The sequence below is a fragment of the Folsomia candida genome, unplaced genomic scaffold (assembly GCF_002217175.1).
Source record: "Folsomia candida strain VU population unplaced genomic scaffold, ASM221717v1 Fcan01_Sc049, whole genome shotgun sequence".
NCBI lineage: Eukaryota > Metazoa > Arthropoda > Collembola > Entomobryomorpha > Isotomidae > Folsomia > Folsomia candida.
In genome coordinates this window covers 702510-715969 of record NW_019091241.1, presented here as the reverse complement: position 1 = coordinate 715969, position 13460 = coordinate 702510, and the positions used below count along the sequence as shown (strand labels likewise).

Below are 13460 nucleotides of genomic sequence, written 5' to 3'. Positions count from 1 at the left end.
ACTATGCATACATCATAACAGATTTCTATAAACTTGACATTTGACTTGTGTCTTATCGCATCTTATCGCATTATGATCACACATATGTAAATATGTATCGCAGCTATATTTATTTATTATGGGCCTATTTGTTTATCTATTTAGGCCAGCCATCAATGAGTTTCCAGTACTCGTGTAGTGTTCATTGCCTGATTAGGTTCTAATACACATAAATCAATGTCAGAGATTGAATGCAGACGCACATTTCGGTTCTGAGAAGTTGTAAATGCCTGGCTCAAGTTGGAAATTACATAATGGCCGTGAATTAATTGACAGACACGAGAAATCAGTGGTGGTGCTGATGCCATGCAGGGGCTAAGGAACCAAGCCCTAAAGAAATAGGGATTTTTCTACCTTTTTTGCAACGCTATTGCACCCAAAATGTCCCCACGGTCCGCAGTTCATGGATGATATGTAAATAGAATGGACTTTTCTTTTAGCCGAGGTTGACATTGACACTTGACACATGAATAATTTGCACTTGTATCGCTAATTTCGCTCAATGATAATAAACAGTATAACTTATGCCATGCATGATAAATACATATTTAGTGCAAATATTATAAATATTATCCATGCACGAATGACAGTTATTTAATTCTAGTAAATAAAGTCCATCGTGTTCTTGTTAAAATCAGGTTACAAAACTCTAGTACACACTCTGGTGACTGGGCGGCGGAATGGACCACGACACGAAGAGCATGTAATGAATAATGGGATTTTTGTGGTGGCATATAGATAATTTACGCACACAATGGTTGCACATGGATAAGTGAAAACTTATAATTTATTTTTTGATAAGGTCGACCGACTAGAAAACAATAGTGAGGGACAATTGATTCTTTAAAAAATGAACTGCAAATAATATTACATGTCGCGAAAACGGAAATGTTAGTTAATTATTTTAACCTATTTTTGCCAGTGCAATCATGCTAAGAAAATTATAAGGAACTAAATGAAACAGTACTTAATAAAGGTGTAATAAATATAAGGAGTAAAGTACATAATATTCATATTTGCTGTAAGTTTTTGGAAATATTAATTAATTTTTGCGACTAATGTGGGAGTTTTAGTTAATGTAACTTCAGCTGAGGGAGGGCGACGTGCCGCAGCTTATCGCCGATAAAGAGCAGCCCCGCTCTCGTCCAACCGTAGAGGACGGCCTGCAAAATGTTTTCCATGATTAGTTAATGCCCCTTAAACTGAGACGATTAGACGTAATTTCACCTGGTGCATGCGGTAGAGGGAGGAGTAGAGGAGCTTGGCCCCCCTGCCTTGCACGTAATAGTCCCGCTGCGGCCCCACGATGGCCGCCAAACTCCCCACCGCCTTCCCCTCACCCAGAGACACCAACATGCCCTGAAAAACAATCATTTCCACATGTATTTTCATGGATTTGTTACAAATTGATTACCTCCATGTAAATTAAATGTACATAATTTGACGGGGAATAACTTTTCTCGTAAAAATCAAATCATCTAAACCAAAAATTTTCATAAATTTTACGTGGTTTGTATAATTAATTTTGAAAAGAGAAGGGTGCTACAGAACCCAATGTGATATTTGAAAGAAGTGGATATCATCCTCATTTAAGTACCTGGGGTTTGAAGGTGAAGGGGGGACAAGTTTTCGAAGTGAGGCGAGCCTCCAACTTGGACGCAAGCCACTCTGCTTGCTGATGAGCGACCTGTGCAGTGGCAGGAAGGAACAACGGCGTCATCACTGGGGGAGGACCCTTACTGTTCTTGGGCTTTTCGCCAACCTGGAATTTATTAAACCGGAAGTCGCGACATTTTTACGGGGTCAACACCACGCCAAAACTTGGTTAATCTAGAGATATTTAAATGCCACCTTTTGAAATGGAACTGCGGCACAGTCTCCCAGCGCGAATACAGCGCCCGAATTTCCCACTGCTAATTCGCCATCAGTCAGAATCTGGTTGAATTTGTTGGTTTTGAGGCCAAGTGTGCTCAGCCAGTCGGGCGCTTTAATGCCAGCTGTCCAAATTCTGATGTCCTTTTCAAGGAGGGTGCCATCCTGGAGTAGGAATCCGGTGGGTGTGACCGCCTTGATGAAACAGCTCGTTCGCACGTCAATTCTCCGCTGATGTGAATGTTAAAAGGATATTAGATAAGTACGAATTTTGCGTAAGGTTTTAGAAAATTTATGAGCTAAAGGTGAGCAAGAGTAAACTAAAGAGTACGTATGTACTTCCACCAATTTTGGGAAAAAATTACCAAATTGTCAAACAAAATGGACAGATTTTGAAATACATCGTAGAGATTTCATAAAGGATGTTGGATCGATTATGCCAAAATGTTTGACATAAATTGGGAATACAAATTTGCAGGAAGTTTGCAATTGTTTGCAACTTGCACGAAAACTCTTCGAATTTGACAATTGACAATCATAATGTGGTATTAAAAACATGTATACGACTTGTACTCATTTCGGGACAAATTACACAAATTTCTAACACTTTACGTTAGGAATATGTGGTCACCTTTTTGAGTTCCTTTGTAGCGAAAGTTGAGAGGGAAGGGTCACCGCCGCCGAGGATGCGCGGTCCTCCCTCCATGATTGTGATTTGCAACTGTTCCTCGAACAAATTGGCCCCGTACGAACGCAATGTGCAAATTGTGTGGTGGATCTCAGCCGCGAGCTCAACCCTAAATTAATTGTTATCGTTAGTTTAAATTTTCGATAAAGAACATAGTGAGATGTTTGCTAGCCGGATGTTTGTTAAGCGCGTAGGCTTTCTAACATTATTTTGTTTACAAGGTCTGATAAAAATTAAGAGGCTTGTGTCCAATGGTGTCCAATGATCGGTCTATGATCTAGATGTTTACAGCAGGACTGAGTAACCTGATTCTTTTCGTAAGCTTTATAAATTTGTGGATCCGGTATAAATGTTGTGTTTTATGGGTTACAAATACCCGAATGGATAAAGTTAGCAATGTCAGCATATTGAGTACAATTTAATATGTACATACCCAGTAGCGCCACCACCAACGATACCGATCCGAAGTTTGGGTTGGGGGGAGGTTCCCATTGAGACGGACAGGGCTTGACCTACACAAGAGGGAACAAATAATGCGTTTATGCATGCATGGCAAATTGTTTGACCAACTTACTGAGGATTCGTTTCCTTAAAAATTCTGCATCTTTTGGAGCATCGAGTTTGACGCAATGTTCGTCTACACCGGGGGTTCCAAAGGAATTTGACACTCCCCCAACAGCCAGGACGAGCGTGTCGTAGGGGACCTCGCGTGGAGGCGCGATGACCCGTGACCCCTTCCCATCAAAGTCATCGACCGAAATGGGAGCGAGTTTAATTACCTTTTTCGCCACATCGAGACCGTTCATCCAGCCGAATTGAAACTCGTACCCGGTGGCATGGCCATGACTGAAGTAATTTAGCTCATCCTCGCCTATAAATTATAGGCTATAATTAAACGATAATTTCACACGTCCACAAAATCATACAATGAAGGAAAATCAGACTACAAATTTATTGCAAAAATTTCGACTAATAATGGACATTTGTGTATTGTGTCGTTTGACAAACATTTTAAGATACCGTTATTAGCAATATTTGCATGTCTTAAAACCTACGGCCTAAGGTGCAATTCCATCCTCATCAAGTCAAAATCGGTTCGAAATCATTTCATTGGCGTGTGTCGTGTACATTTAGCATCATTTCCCGAGCTAAATATCTCTTCCTTGTGGGGCTTGCAATTGCAATGCAACCAAGATTATTCAAAAGTTGACCTCTGACCTGTGTTTAGCGAGCCGGTGGCAACCTCGTGAAGCAGTGGTTTCCAAATGTGGGTGGGGCTGCCGTCGACGAGGGTAGGGAGGGCGAGGCGCTTTAGGCCAAGACGTTTCCCAAGATGCGTAGCCAACTCCAGGCCCCCAGCACCACCCCCCACGACAACAATCTTATGCAGGGTTGATTGCATTTTTGCAACGAATTTGGCAATGTTCTTACAGAGTATTTTATGAAAAATACGCGAGAGAATTTAATTGTCCTTTACGTGAACAACAAGAGGAGAGGATGATGAAATTTTAATCAATGTCGTGTTTGTAATTGTGGTGAAGTGAAGAGACACAAACTTAAATGTGTTTATATTTTTAGTGATTAAACTGCATGACTTTTGGTTAATTAATTAAGGTTGAGCGAACGATTTAGATTTTCAGAATTAAAATCAGTTTGTGACTCACAACTTGTGGGAACTCTTGCATCACTTTTTCTTAGGGTTTTTGATTCAATCCAATTTTGCCAGTGCATAAAAATACATGTAAAATGTTGGCGACTTTATTATGTTTTTATGTTTTTTTGAAGTGACATTTGCTTGTGTCACCGTCACGCTCACAAGTCACAGGACAGATTACTTCCGGTTTTGAGTTCGCTGGAGAAGAATTTAAGCAAGAGTCACATGATACGTTTTAACCAAACCGGTATTTTGTTTCTTTATGCATGAAATTCATGCCATGAATCTCACAAGTTTACAAAATGTCGTACACAAAAAAGACCTGACTTGATACGCGAATTTATTTTTGCATATCATTTATCATTTAACTATTGAGTAAATAAATACAGATTATTTGCATTTACTTTAATTAATTATAAAATAAAGTAGTTTGTGACAGAATGTACAAATTTGTATCAAAATTATTATTGCAGGACAGAATTTTAAGCGTATTAAAAATTGTATTGTAGTTGAGAAATTTCATAAATATAAAATTTTATGGAAAAATCTTTATTGTCAAAATACACACGTCTTTCTTCTCTGATTTTGTCTTCGTATAAGTAAAGATGGATTATGTACGAAAATCAGGTAATAAATCAATAGTAAACTTATGCAGATCTAAGACGTCTCTTGTTTGGCAAACGTTTCTAAAATAATTTTAGAAGGCATGCAGAATTTATAGAGTTGCAAACTTGTGAGCCAAGTCTACATAATTCACATTGGGCATACAAAAGGTATAAAAATCATGGAAGGATTTAAGAAATTAACTTTGGAACCTAACTTAACTAAGTTTAGACCACTTCAGAAAATAAATTAATCAACTTCTGGAATAACTTCTGGAATGACTTGGATTGCAGCGTCTCGAGAAAGAGGGCACGGCGTGGGTGTGGAAAGGGCGATCTCTTTTTTCTCCAATTTGGCGATACGGGTCCTCAATTCTTTGCAGCGTTGATCAGAATATGCTAATTCTTTTTGGTCCCTAAAAAGAAGAAACGAAGTTGGATTCGAAGTTTAAATTAAATTTTTCCTGCATCATTTTTGAAATTCGTAATAATTTTGATATAATTTCGAAGTTGAGTAAAATTTTAGAAAAATTGAAAAAAGATCCTCCTCGCCACTTACATATTTCTCGTATCATTAATAAGCGGTGTCACGGTGGCGAGGATTCGTTCCCTCGTTTCCGCCTCCACCGTTTTTATCTTCTGCGTAAGCTCGGCGATCGTGGCGTCGCGTTGGAAAATTTGGGTCTGAAAGTACGCAACCGATGCGGCAAGTTCTTCCCTCAAGGAGGCGTTCTCTCTCCGCAGCGCGTCCGCCTCCTCGGCAGCCCGCAATTTCTCATTTTGTGCGTTTTTGACAACCTCCATGACCTTGATGGGCTTCGCTTTAGGTACTTTAAAATCATTAAACGTCGTTGTGTCTGGTTTCCGAGCGGCCAAGGTTGACTTTGAGGTGACGGCGTGGCGTGGATTTAGATTATTTGTGGGTTTATTAATTTGTACGTTAACCATGGATGCAGTGGTGGTAATGATTCGATTTTGCTGATTCAATACTCCCACTGGTGGTGGCATTATCCTCGTGGGCACCACGGTCTCTGGGGGAGGATTGTTTTCGTCACTCTCATCGTCCTCGGTTTGCTCTTCGGGGACGTCTTCGAGTTCGAGGGAACGGTGAAGGAAAGAATTTGAGAAGATGCTCTTGGTGGAGTCGTGGAGCAGAGAGGCGTGTTGGGAGGCGGGAGGTGGGCGAGGCCGGAAGGTGACAACCTAGATAGAACAAGGAATATTTATTTTATTTTGAAAAACGAAATGAAAAATTGGGAACTACGATAATAAAATTTTGGTAGATATTTCAAAAATAAAACAGACATGGCTTGCAATAGCTGAATTCATGAGAGTCTGCATCGAGGAGTCGGCCATTTTTGGGGACGGATTGACATTGACGATCATCGTGATGTGCGCCGAGTTGGAAAAATAACCTTGAAAAATTCGAGTCAATTTGGAATCACGGAAGGGAATCTTGTCCTTGAAGTCGCGCATTTGTCCTTGTGATTGCTTATCCCTGTAATTTAGAAAAATTGTTGTCAACTTGGAAGAGAGCGATAGGAAGTTTCTTTTTAGTAAATTTTAAAGTGTTTTTGATTTTACCTAATCATTCGAATGACCTTGAGCAGGGAGGAGAGAGATTGATTAATATTGGCAGATTCACGCAACTGGCCACCTGTATTTTCCGTTTGGTTGACCCGTTCGCACCCCGCAAGGTCGCAGAAGGTCATCCTGAACAAGTAGAATTAGATAAGGTGGGAGGACTGGATGATAACGTGTTATATTACCTTTGAGCAGTAACTGGAAACACTGTCTGGGACGTTTTCCCTAGCTCGACGACACGAATAGTGAAGAAGGAGTGTGACCGCGAGGACGTTTGATTAACTTGCGTTGCAGATATTTCAAGTTTTTTATGTCCTGCAACATATAAGGCGAAGGCCTCCTCCTCCGAGAAAACCGGAAGTTCGGTAAGGTCTGGAAAAGATAAGATACGCGATGATTATCTTTACCTTACAAATGTGTACATACACTCCGCGACAAAAGGTTAAAGGCACCCTGCGTCATGATCATATCCCTTGACCCCATGAACCACGGTCGACGAATTATATTTAATTTAATAGCTAACTAATGTAAACAATTAAATAATACTTAAAATCTACCAATTTAATTCGTACAAGGGGAAAATGAGACAAATTTCAAAAATCGGAAAATTCATGCGCGTCAAAAGGTTAAAGGCACTTCGTAAAAAGCACCCAAATTACATTTTAAAAAATAATTTAGTAATGATCCATTCCAATATGACTAGAGATAACTTCAAACGCCTATTTGGAAAAGATTTAAACCGCTTGGTTATCTCAGATTGAGCTATTTTTCGCTATACCTTGCCAATAGCTTACTTTTGGTCATTTACGGTGTTAAACTGCTTACTATTTCTATGTTAATGTTCCCTGGGGATTCTCTGGGATGCATAGGTAAGGTGACTTTACAGGGTAATCCAAAATCCTTATCTTTGTCGCAGAAAACAAATTTTTCCTTGGCTCGACGTGTGGATGCTAGCGTTTTCTTGTTCAAAAATCCACACTGGATCACCCAAATGCTGTCCTTCATCAAAATATGTGTTTTCCTACATTTCTTATAAGTGTACAGATTAATTTCTGTGATGTAGAAAATTGTGTCATTTTTTCTCGCATCCAATAGCCACCTATACCACAATGCTGCCTAATCGCATTTGACGTTTTGAGAGCATGACTTCCTGTTTGCGAAGATCATGCCAGTAGCTGGGTAACGCATATGGACCATGTCAATTGAACTTATTTGTATCACTAAAAATTACTTTTATCTAATTCTTGTACAAGAACATGAATTCCTTAGGGATTTTCGGTTTTGCAAATTTGTGACGTTTCATTAATTACGCATGTCGCCGATTTGCTTGTCTGCTAAGTACGAGTAACTTTCCAAAACACGTTTAGCGGTTCGTAGATGTCTAGTGAGAACTGCAGTAGTCGAAATGTCCCTCGCAAAAAATAGTTTGGTGATCCAGTGTGAATTTTTGAACAAGAAAACGCTAGCATCCACACATCGAGCCAAGGAAAGATTTGTTTTCTGCGACAAAGACAAGGATTTTGGATTACACTGTAAAGTCACCTTACCTATGCATCCCAGAGAATCTCCAGGGAACATTAACATAGAAATAGTAAGCAGTTTAACACCGTAAATGACCAAAAGTAAGCTATTGGCAAGGTATAGCGAAAAATAGCTCAATCTGAGATAACCAAGCGGTTTAAATCTTTTCCAAATAGGCGTTTGAAGTTATCTCTAGTCATATTGGAATGGATCATTACTAAATTATTTTTTAAAATGTAATTTGGGTGCTTTTTACGAAGTGCCTTTAACCTTTTGACGCGCATGAATTTTCCGATTTTTGAAATTTGTCTCATTTTCCCCTTGTACGAATTAAATTGGTAGATTTTAAGTATTATTCAATTGTTTACGTTAGTTAGCTATTAAATAAAAAATAATTTGTCGACCGTGGTTCATGGGTTCAAGGGATATGATCATGACGCAGGGTGCCTTTAACCTTTTGTCGCGGAGTGTAGTGTTAAGCACCGTAAGAATATTAGACTTATTGTGGATTAGTATTTACCACGTTTTACATATGTAGATTATAAATATCTTACCTTTAAAGTATGCATAACCTCCCTTTTCCGATACGATTTTAACCTCGGTTCTCCTCCCGTGGGAAAACAGATCATAGCACTTTTCATTATACAATTCAACAAAGGAAACCCACATCCCGAACACGGTCCCCTCAACCATTGATTCGTTAACGTTTGGCGTGGGAGCTGTAATACGAGACAAAGATCAATTTAAAAAAGTACAGATACCCTTAATTAAAATTAAGTTATCTTGGCTTAACTTACCACCAACATACTGGACAGGCGAACAGTGCGAGGAACCATCCGATGTGCGAATGTTATGAGCTTTGGACTGATTAAGTTGCGACGACGCGGCGAGGGTGGAATAGCGTACGGCACGGTGCTTCATTTCTACAGTGTCATTCTGTAATAAATATAAAATAATGTGTGAATTTTTACGGATCGATGGCAATTATTTCAAATATGTAAGAGGATTGATAAGGTCGTACCGCCGATTCTATGAGAGATTTCTTCTTGTCGCTGATTTCTTTTTTCTGTCCGTCCTGCAATGAGCGGGTACTCTCATGTCGAAACGGTTGAACTTCACCACCTTGGTAGATACGGTCTTGATATCGGGCGAATATAGAGTACAGGGTGCGTGGAATTATACCGTATTTGGTTGCAGAGCCTGGGAATTACATAAGATAATTACGGGTTATCGTATCTTATGGATCTTATCTTTGGATTTAAGAATCTAAACTATATAAAGCAGGCGAGTGTATCGCTGCTGGGTCGGTGGCTTTTTTGAGAAGTTAGCCTCTCCTTTCCTCTCTCCACTCTGCAGAGAGAACAGGAGAGGCTAACTTCACTAATGTTGGGGTAACGGGCTTATCGACGGGCCTATTTTGCACGTCAATTGACGGGCTTCTACACTAGTTTTCATAATATGCAAGACATACCGCGCATGGTGTATGTTTTCCCAGAATTTGTCGCCCCATATGACAAAATGAGGCAGTTTTCGCCAGCGTCGAATCTGTCTAGAAGTGGTGACACGGCCTCTTCGTAGACGCGTTCTTGCGTGTACGTGTCGTCCATGACCTTTGTGAAGTTAAAGGACATTTTCTTATTGATGCGTTTGACTCGGATTCCTGCTGCGTCGCAGGAAGCAATCACCGTCCGGTCATCTTTAATCTGAAGGAGCTGAACGGAAAAAAATAATAACTTACAAAATATCTCTCAAGTAATATTATTTATTAACCATTCAAGTACTTACGTCCACTTCATTCGGATTGCTTTTCATGTATGGGCGGATGCGAAGATAGGTCTTGATCTGTTCGCCAGCATCGTCGTCATCATCGTCGTCAGCGTGATGAAAAGGTCGCCCGTTATGTTGATTATTATTATTGTTATTGCATCGTTGACGCGACTCTTCGGCCGCGGCAATATCGAAATCTGACTCCAATTTCCGGATAACTGCCTCGTTGAAGGTCTCGGAGAGGGGGACTGGCAAACCGATGTCCAGGTAGGAGGGGCGTTGCTGCTTTTGAGCGACGGGAGAAGAGATCACCTCCTCAGGGTCAATGTTGGTGTCAGGCTCCATGTTCATGACGGAGCACTTATCTGTGAACTTGTATAAAACTTAAGTTACTTCTCGAGAGAACTCATAATTTATTTTGGTGAACTCGACTAGGAGACTTGTTCTAACAATAAGTATTATCAAAAAACTTGTGCTCACAAGGGGAAGAAGGTTTTGATAAGATTATATTAATTTATTGATGACTACCCTTAAAAAAGTTAATTATTATTGTCTACTTAATTTAAGTGGGAAAAAGCCGACTAAAACTAAATGCACATTTTTTACCCGACAACAGCCGCTACGAGAACCGCCACCACCACCGACTGAGACAAAGGCAAGGTGAAAAAAAATGAGAATTTCTCTAGAATTAGATTAGTATACAATGGAATTTCTGGATGAATCTTTTTTGGAAAACAATAAGTCGAAACTTTTAAAAACTGAGAATTTTTGTTTTATTAAAGAAGAAACTAGTAATTTTTCATATCATATTATATACAATTTGCCATCATAAAAGAGCCAGGAACACCAGTGGTTAATACATTAGTAACATATTAGAATGCAGATCTAATGTAATATGTATGTACAATATGTAGGTAATAAGACGATAAGTGATGGATAACACGCATATATATCACCTTTCTAAATTTAATTCAGAGTAATAGTGTGGAACGGTAATAGCAATTTTGAAAATTTTGATTTCTTACAATTAAACTTAAAGAAAAATAGATTATTTTCACTATCGGGACACAAGACAATTGCACACAATTAAAAACCATGATGAACTTAAACGAACCCATTACAACTTTAAATTTAAATTCGTTAAACATATTTTTGGATACATTAGAATTTGGATAAGCATCCGCACTAAAATTAATACTGAGCATCGTTGAGATATTGATATTTAGGGTAATAATAAAAACATGACACGAATTTCCATGCATCATTAACCTCAGTGTCATCATAATCGTATCATCTTACACTCACTCTTACATTTGATTTCTTATCGATTAGTTACATAGTTGTCTGAAGCCATTTAACTCATTATTTCGGCCAATGAACGTCGGTCAACTCTTCGCATACCTCCCACAACTTTTCTGCCACCTCGGCGTCCTTTCCCAACTCTGGGATGGGCACTTGGGTGACATCGCCTTTCATCTCGAACCACCCATTTGGCCCGTAGTACCCGTTTTTCTCGGCATCTGGCGAAACGGCGGCGTAAATTTGTGGCAGGGCGCCCCTTTCCCCTGAATGCGCTAGGAAATAGCTTAAGAAATTGATCAGTCTCCCAACCCAGGTGTCGTTCCCTGGCCCGTTCGCGATGAGGTCAGTTTTCGCCACGCCGGGATGCGCCGATATGGCGGTGACTCCCCATGACCCAAGGTCACTGCGCCGCTGGAGTTCCAACGTGAAGAGCAGGTTGATCAGTTTCGAGACCTTGTATGCTAACCAAGGGTCGTAGGACTCGGTCCAGTTCAGGTTGTCGAAATTTAAGGGTTTTGCCGACTTCGCCGCGATGCTGGAAACGTTGACGACGCGGGGAGAGGTGGAGCGGCGAAGGGAGGGCAGCAGGAGCCCTGTGAGAGCGAAATGGGACAAATTGTTGGTGCCAAATTGGATTTCGAAGTGGTCCGAGGTTTCCAGTCGAGTGGGGGGCCCCATCACTCCGGCATTGTTGACGAGGATGTCTACAAAAATCGGGAGGATTATTATTCCTTTTGCAATGTAATGACGCATGCGTACTTGCGTGGTGAAGAAATGTATAAAAATATTGCATATGGATAAATTATTTCTAGCAAATGCTTCAAAATTTCAGTATTAACATTATTCTAAAAAATCCTCCTCACCCAATGGCTGCTGTTTTGCGTTGTACTCGGTTGCAAACTTCTTAACGCTGGCGAGACTTGCCTGGTCGATCATGGCGAAGGAGACGTTGGCATTTGGCGATACGGTCTTGATCTTTTCGACCGCGTTTTTTCCCTTTGTCTCGTCCCTTCCTCCGACCAAGACGGTGGCCCCAGCCGTGGCGAAAGCGAGCGCAGTTTCAAACCCGAGTCCTCCCGTGGCGCCGGTGACAAGGGCGATTTTTCCCGTCAGCGAGGGAATATCCTTGGTCGAAAAGTGCTCAGGTCTGCGCCTACTCGATGATGCCATTTTCGGCAAATTGTTTAACTAGAATTTGCAAAAAAAACTATAATTTGGCAAGTGCTATGTTCTATTAGTATGAATTGGTATTCAAATCAATCGATAAATAATGATGAAGAAATTTTGCATAGTCGGGAGATTTAAATAAACTCGTAAGTTGCAATTAACTTTTTGCATTCTCTTTTCTCTTGCATGCAAAATAGTGCTCGTACCCTGAATGAAATTTAACTCACTTTTTTAACCAAATTTTCCTCTTCTCGATTTAATAGCAGTCTTCATTTCGTTACGAGTGAAATAATACTAACTTTTATTATTAATAAAATAGCGTCATTTTAATGCTAAACCCTCCATAAACCAAACTCCTGACGGAAAATGAATTCCTTCAATTCAATGACAAATCCATCCATAATAAAAAATAAATTAAGAATAGATCACGGGCGCCTCTTTGTTTGACAAAGCTATTTCATTAAGCTTACAAGATTGATTGACTGGTGAATTACAGAGGGCTTGGTTTGACTTTACCCTTAAATTTCCCAAGAATCCCAATTGAAGCGAGAGCTTTGAGCTTAAATATTTGCAAATTGGTTGTTGGGGACTGGGTGTAAAGTATTGCACAGACTGACTATATAACTGACTGACCACTATTCACACGATAAGAAATGTAGCTTTGTTAGATATATAACTGATCGTGTGACCACTATTGAATATTTATTGCCTGGAAGACAGTCTATCTCGAACTGACTGTGGTCACAAATTTCTACAACTGACCACAGACCACATTTGTACATCTACCTGATGAGGACGATGTCGATAAGAAGGTGACCATGACTGGCACAAAACTGGTTGAATGGTACGTGTTCTAGACTTTGGCCATGATAATAAGCACATTTAATTGTTAGTGCACGCTATATAAATAGGTTAGTGGTTATGTAATAAATAATACCTACCAATATGTTTATGTACCTACTGTACATTTCTCCAGCAAATTCATGCTGCACTGTTGACTATTTAGTTTTGCAGGTAGGTTTTGTTTTTTGCATGCAGATTTAGCAGCAAGTAGATATGCATTTTTTCAGGTAGATCGGAGGAGGCAATAACGTGATTTGATTGTAGGAGATTCATGTTTTGAATGTTCAAAAAGGCTGATCTGATAGGAGCGCAGTAGGATATTCTTATCAGTTTGTATCTACATATTTATATGTAGCACAAGAAGTTTAGTTTGTGTTAGTTTATGCATAGAATTTTTATGCTAAACTTTGTTAAATAATAA

At 39.8% G+C, this 13460-nt stretch overlaps 3 protein-coding genes across 9 annotated transcripts; all 3 read right to left on the bottom strand.

The window, feature by feature from the left end:
- Positions 1-797: 797 nt before the first annotated feature.
- On the bottom strand, positions 798-4234 carry LOC110862148 (NADH dehydrogenase). 2 transcript variants are annotated; one of them, XM_035845257.1, is made up of 8 exons: positions 3655-3960; positions 3174-3470; positions 3033-3111; positions 2543-2708; positions 1891-2142; positions 1637-1801; positions 1267-1398; positions 798-1202 (listed from the first exon to the last, which is right to left on the bottom strand). In XM_035845257.1, exons 2-8 carry the CDS (start codon positions 3403-3405, stop codon positions 1113-1115), a joined length of 1116 nt encoding a protein of 371 aa, XP_035701150.1. In that variant the 5' UTR covers positions 3406-3470; positions 3655-3960; the 3' UTR covers positions 798-1112. The 2 variants fall into 2 exon arrangements, with proteins under 2 accessions (XP_035701150.1, XP_021967012.1); XM_022111320.2 differs by having other exon boundaries at positions 807-1202; positions 3818-4234.
- A 137-nt stretch (positions 4235-4371) lies between these two features.
- Positions 4372-10402, bottom strand: LOC110862119 (kinesin-like protein KIF20A). 2 transcript variants are annotated; one of them, XM_035845256.1, is made up of 11 exons: positions 10334-10402; positions 9746-10099; positions 9432-9672; positions 8982-9160; positions 8758-8896; positions 8515-8679; positions 6625-6811; positions 6440-6568; positions 6161-6353; positions 5415-6058; positions 4372-5271 (listed from the first exon to the last, which is right to left on the bottom strand). In XM_035845256.1, exons 2-11 carry the CDS (start codon positions 10076-10078, stop codon positions 5106-5108), a joined length of 2376 nt encoding a protein of 791 aa, XP_035701149.1. In that variant the 5' UTR covers positions 10079-10099; positions 10334-10402; the 3' UTR covers positions 4372-5105. The 2 variants fall into 2 exon arrangements, with proteins under 2 accessions (XP_035701149.1, XP_035701148.1); XM_035845255.1 differs by having other exon boundaries at positions 10208-10338.
- Positions 10403-10476: 74 nt separating this feature from the next.
- On the bottom strand, positions 10477-13282 carry LOC110862123 (short-chain dehydrogenase TIC 32, chloroplastic). 5 transcript variants are annotated; one of them, XM_022111280.2, is made up of 3 exons: positions 13138-13282; positions 11893-12217; positions 10477-11733 (listed from the first exon to the last, which is right to left on the bottom strand). In XM_022111280.2, exons 1-3 carry the CDS (start codon positions 13162-13164, stop codon positions 11090-11092), a joined length of 996 nt encoding a protein of 331 aa, XP_021966972.1. In that variant the 5' UTR covers positions 13165-13282; the 3' UTR covers positions 10477-11089. The 5 variants fall into 5 exon arrangements, with proteins under 5 accessions (XP_021966972.1, XP_021966971.1, XP_021966974.1 ...); XM_022111279.2 differs by lacking the exon at positions 13138-13282 and adding an exon at positions 12983-13114; XM_022111282.2 differs by lacking the exon at positions 13138-13282 and adding an exon at positions 12667-13085.
- Positions 13283-13460: the final 178 nt, after the last annotated feature.

Bases quoted from the DNA above. Each gene is read 5' to 3' on its own strand.
- LOC110862119 (XM_035845256.1), bottom strand. From the start codon at position 10,078: ATGAACATGGAGCCTGACACCAACATTGACCCTGAGGAGGTGATCTCT. The intron at 9,161-9,431 runs GTATGTCTTGCA...TGTAATTCCCAG, and splicing joins GAAAACATACACCATGCGCG to GCTCTGCAACCAAATACGGT. The intron at 6,354-6,439 runs GTAAAATCAAAA...TCTAAATTACAG, and splicing joins AAGGTCATTCGAATGATTAG to GGATAAGCAATCACAAGGAC.
- LOC110862123 (XM_022111279.2), bottom strand. From the start codon at position 13,078: ATGTGCTTATTATCATGGCCAAAGTCTAGAACACGTACCATTCAACCA. The intron at 12,218-12,982 runs GTAGATGTACAA...TGCAAATTCTAG, and splicing joins ATCGACATCGTCCTCATCAG to TTAAACAATTTGCCGAAAAT. The intron at 11,734-11,892 runs GTGAGGAGGATT...CGATTTTTGTAG, and splicing joins CGCAAAACAGCAGCCATTGG to ACATCCTCGTCAACAATGCC.
- LOC110862148 (XM_022111320.2), bottom strand. From the start codon at position 4,001: ATGCAATCAACCCTGCATAAGATTGTTGTCGTGGGGGGTGGTGCTGGG. The intron at 2,709-3,032 runs GTATGTACATAT...CAATTAATTTAG, and splicing joins GTTGGTGGTGGCGCTACTGG to GGTTGAGCTCGCGGCTGAGA. The intron at 1,399-1,636 runs GTACTTAAATGA...ATTGTTTTTCAG, and splicing joins CCTTCACCTTCAAACCCCAG to GGCATGTTGGTGTCTCTGGG.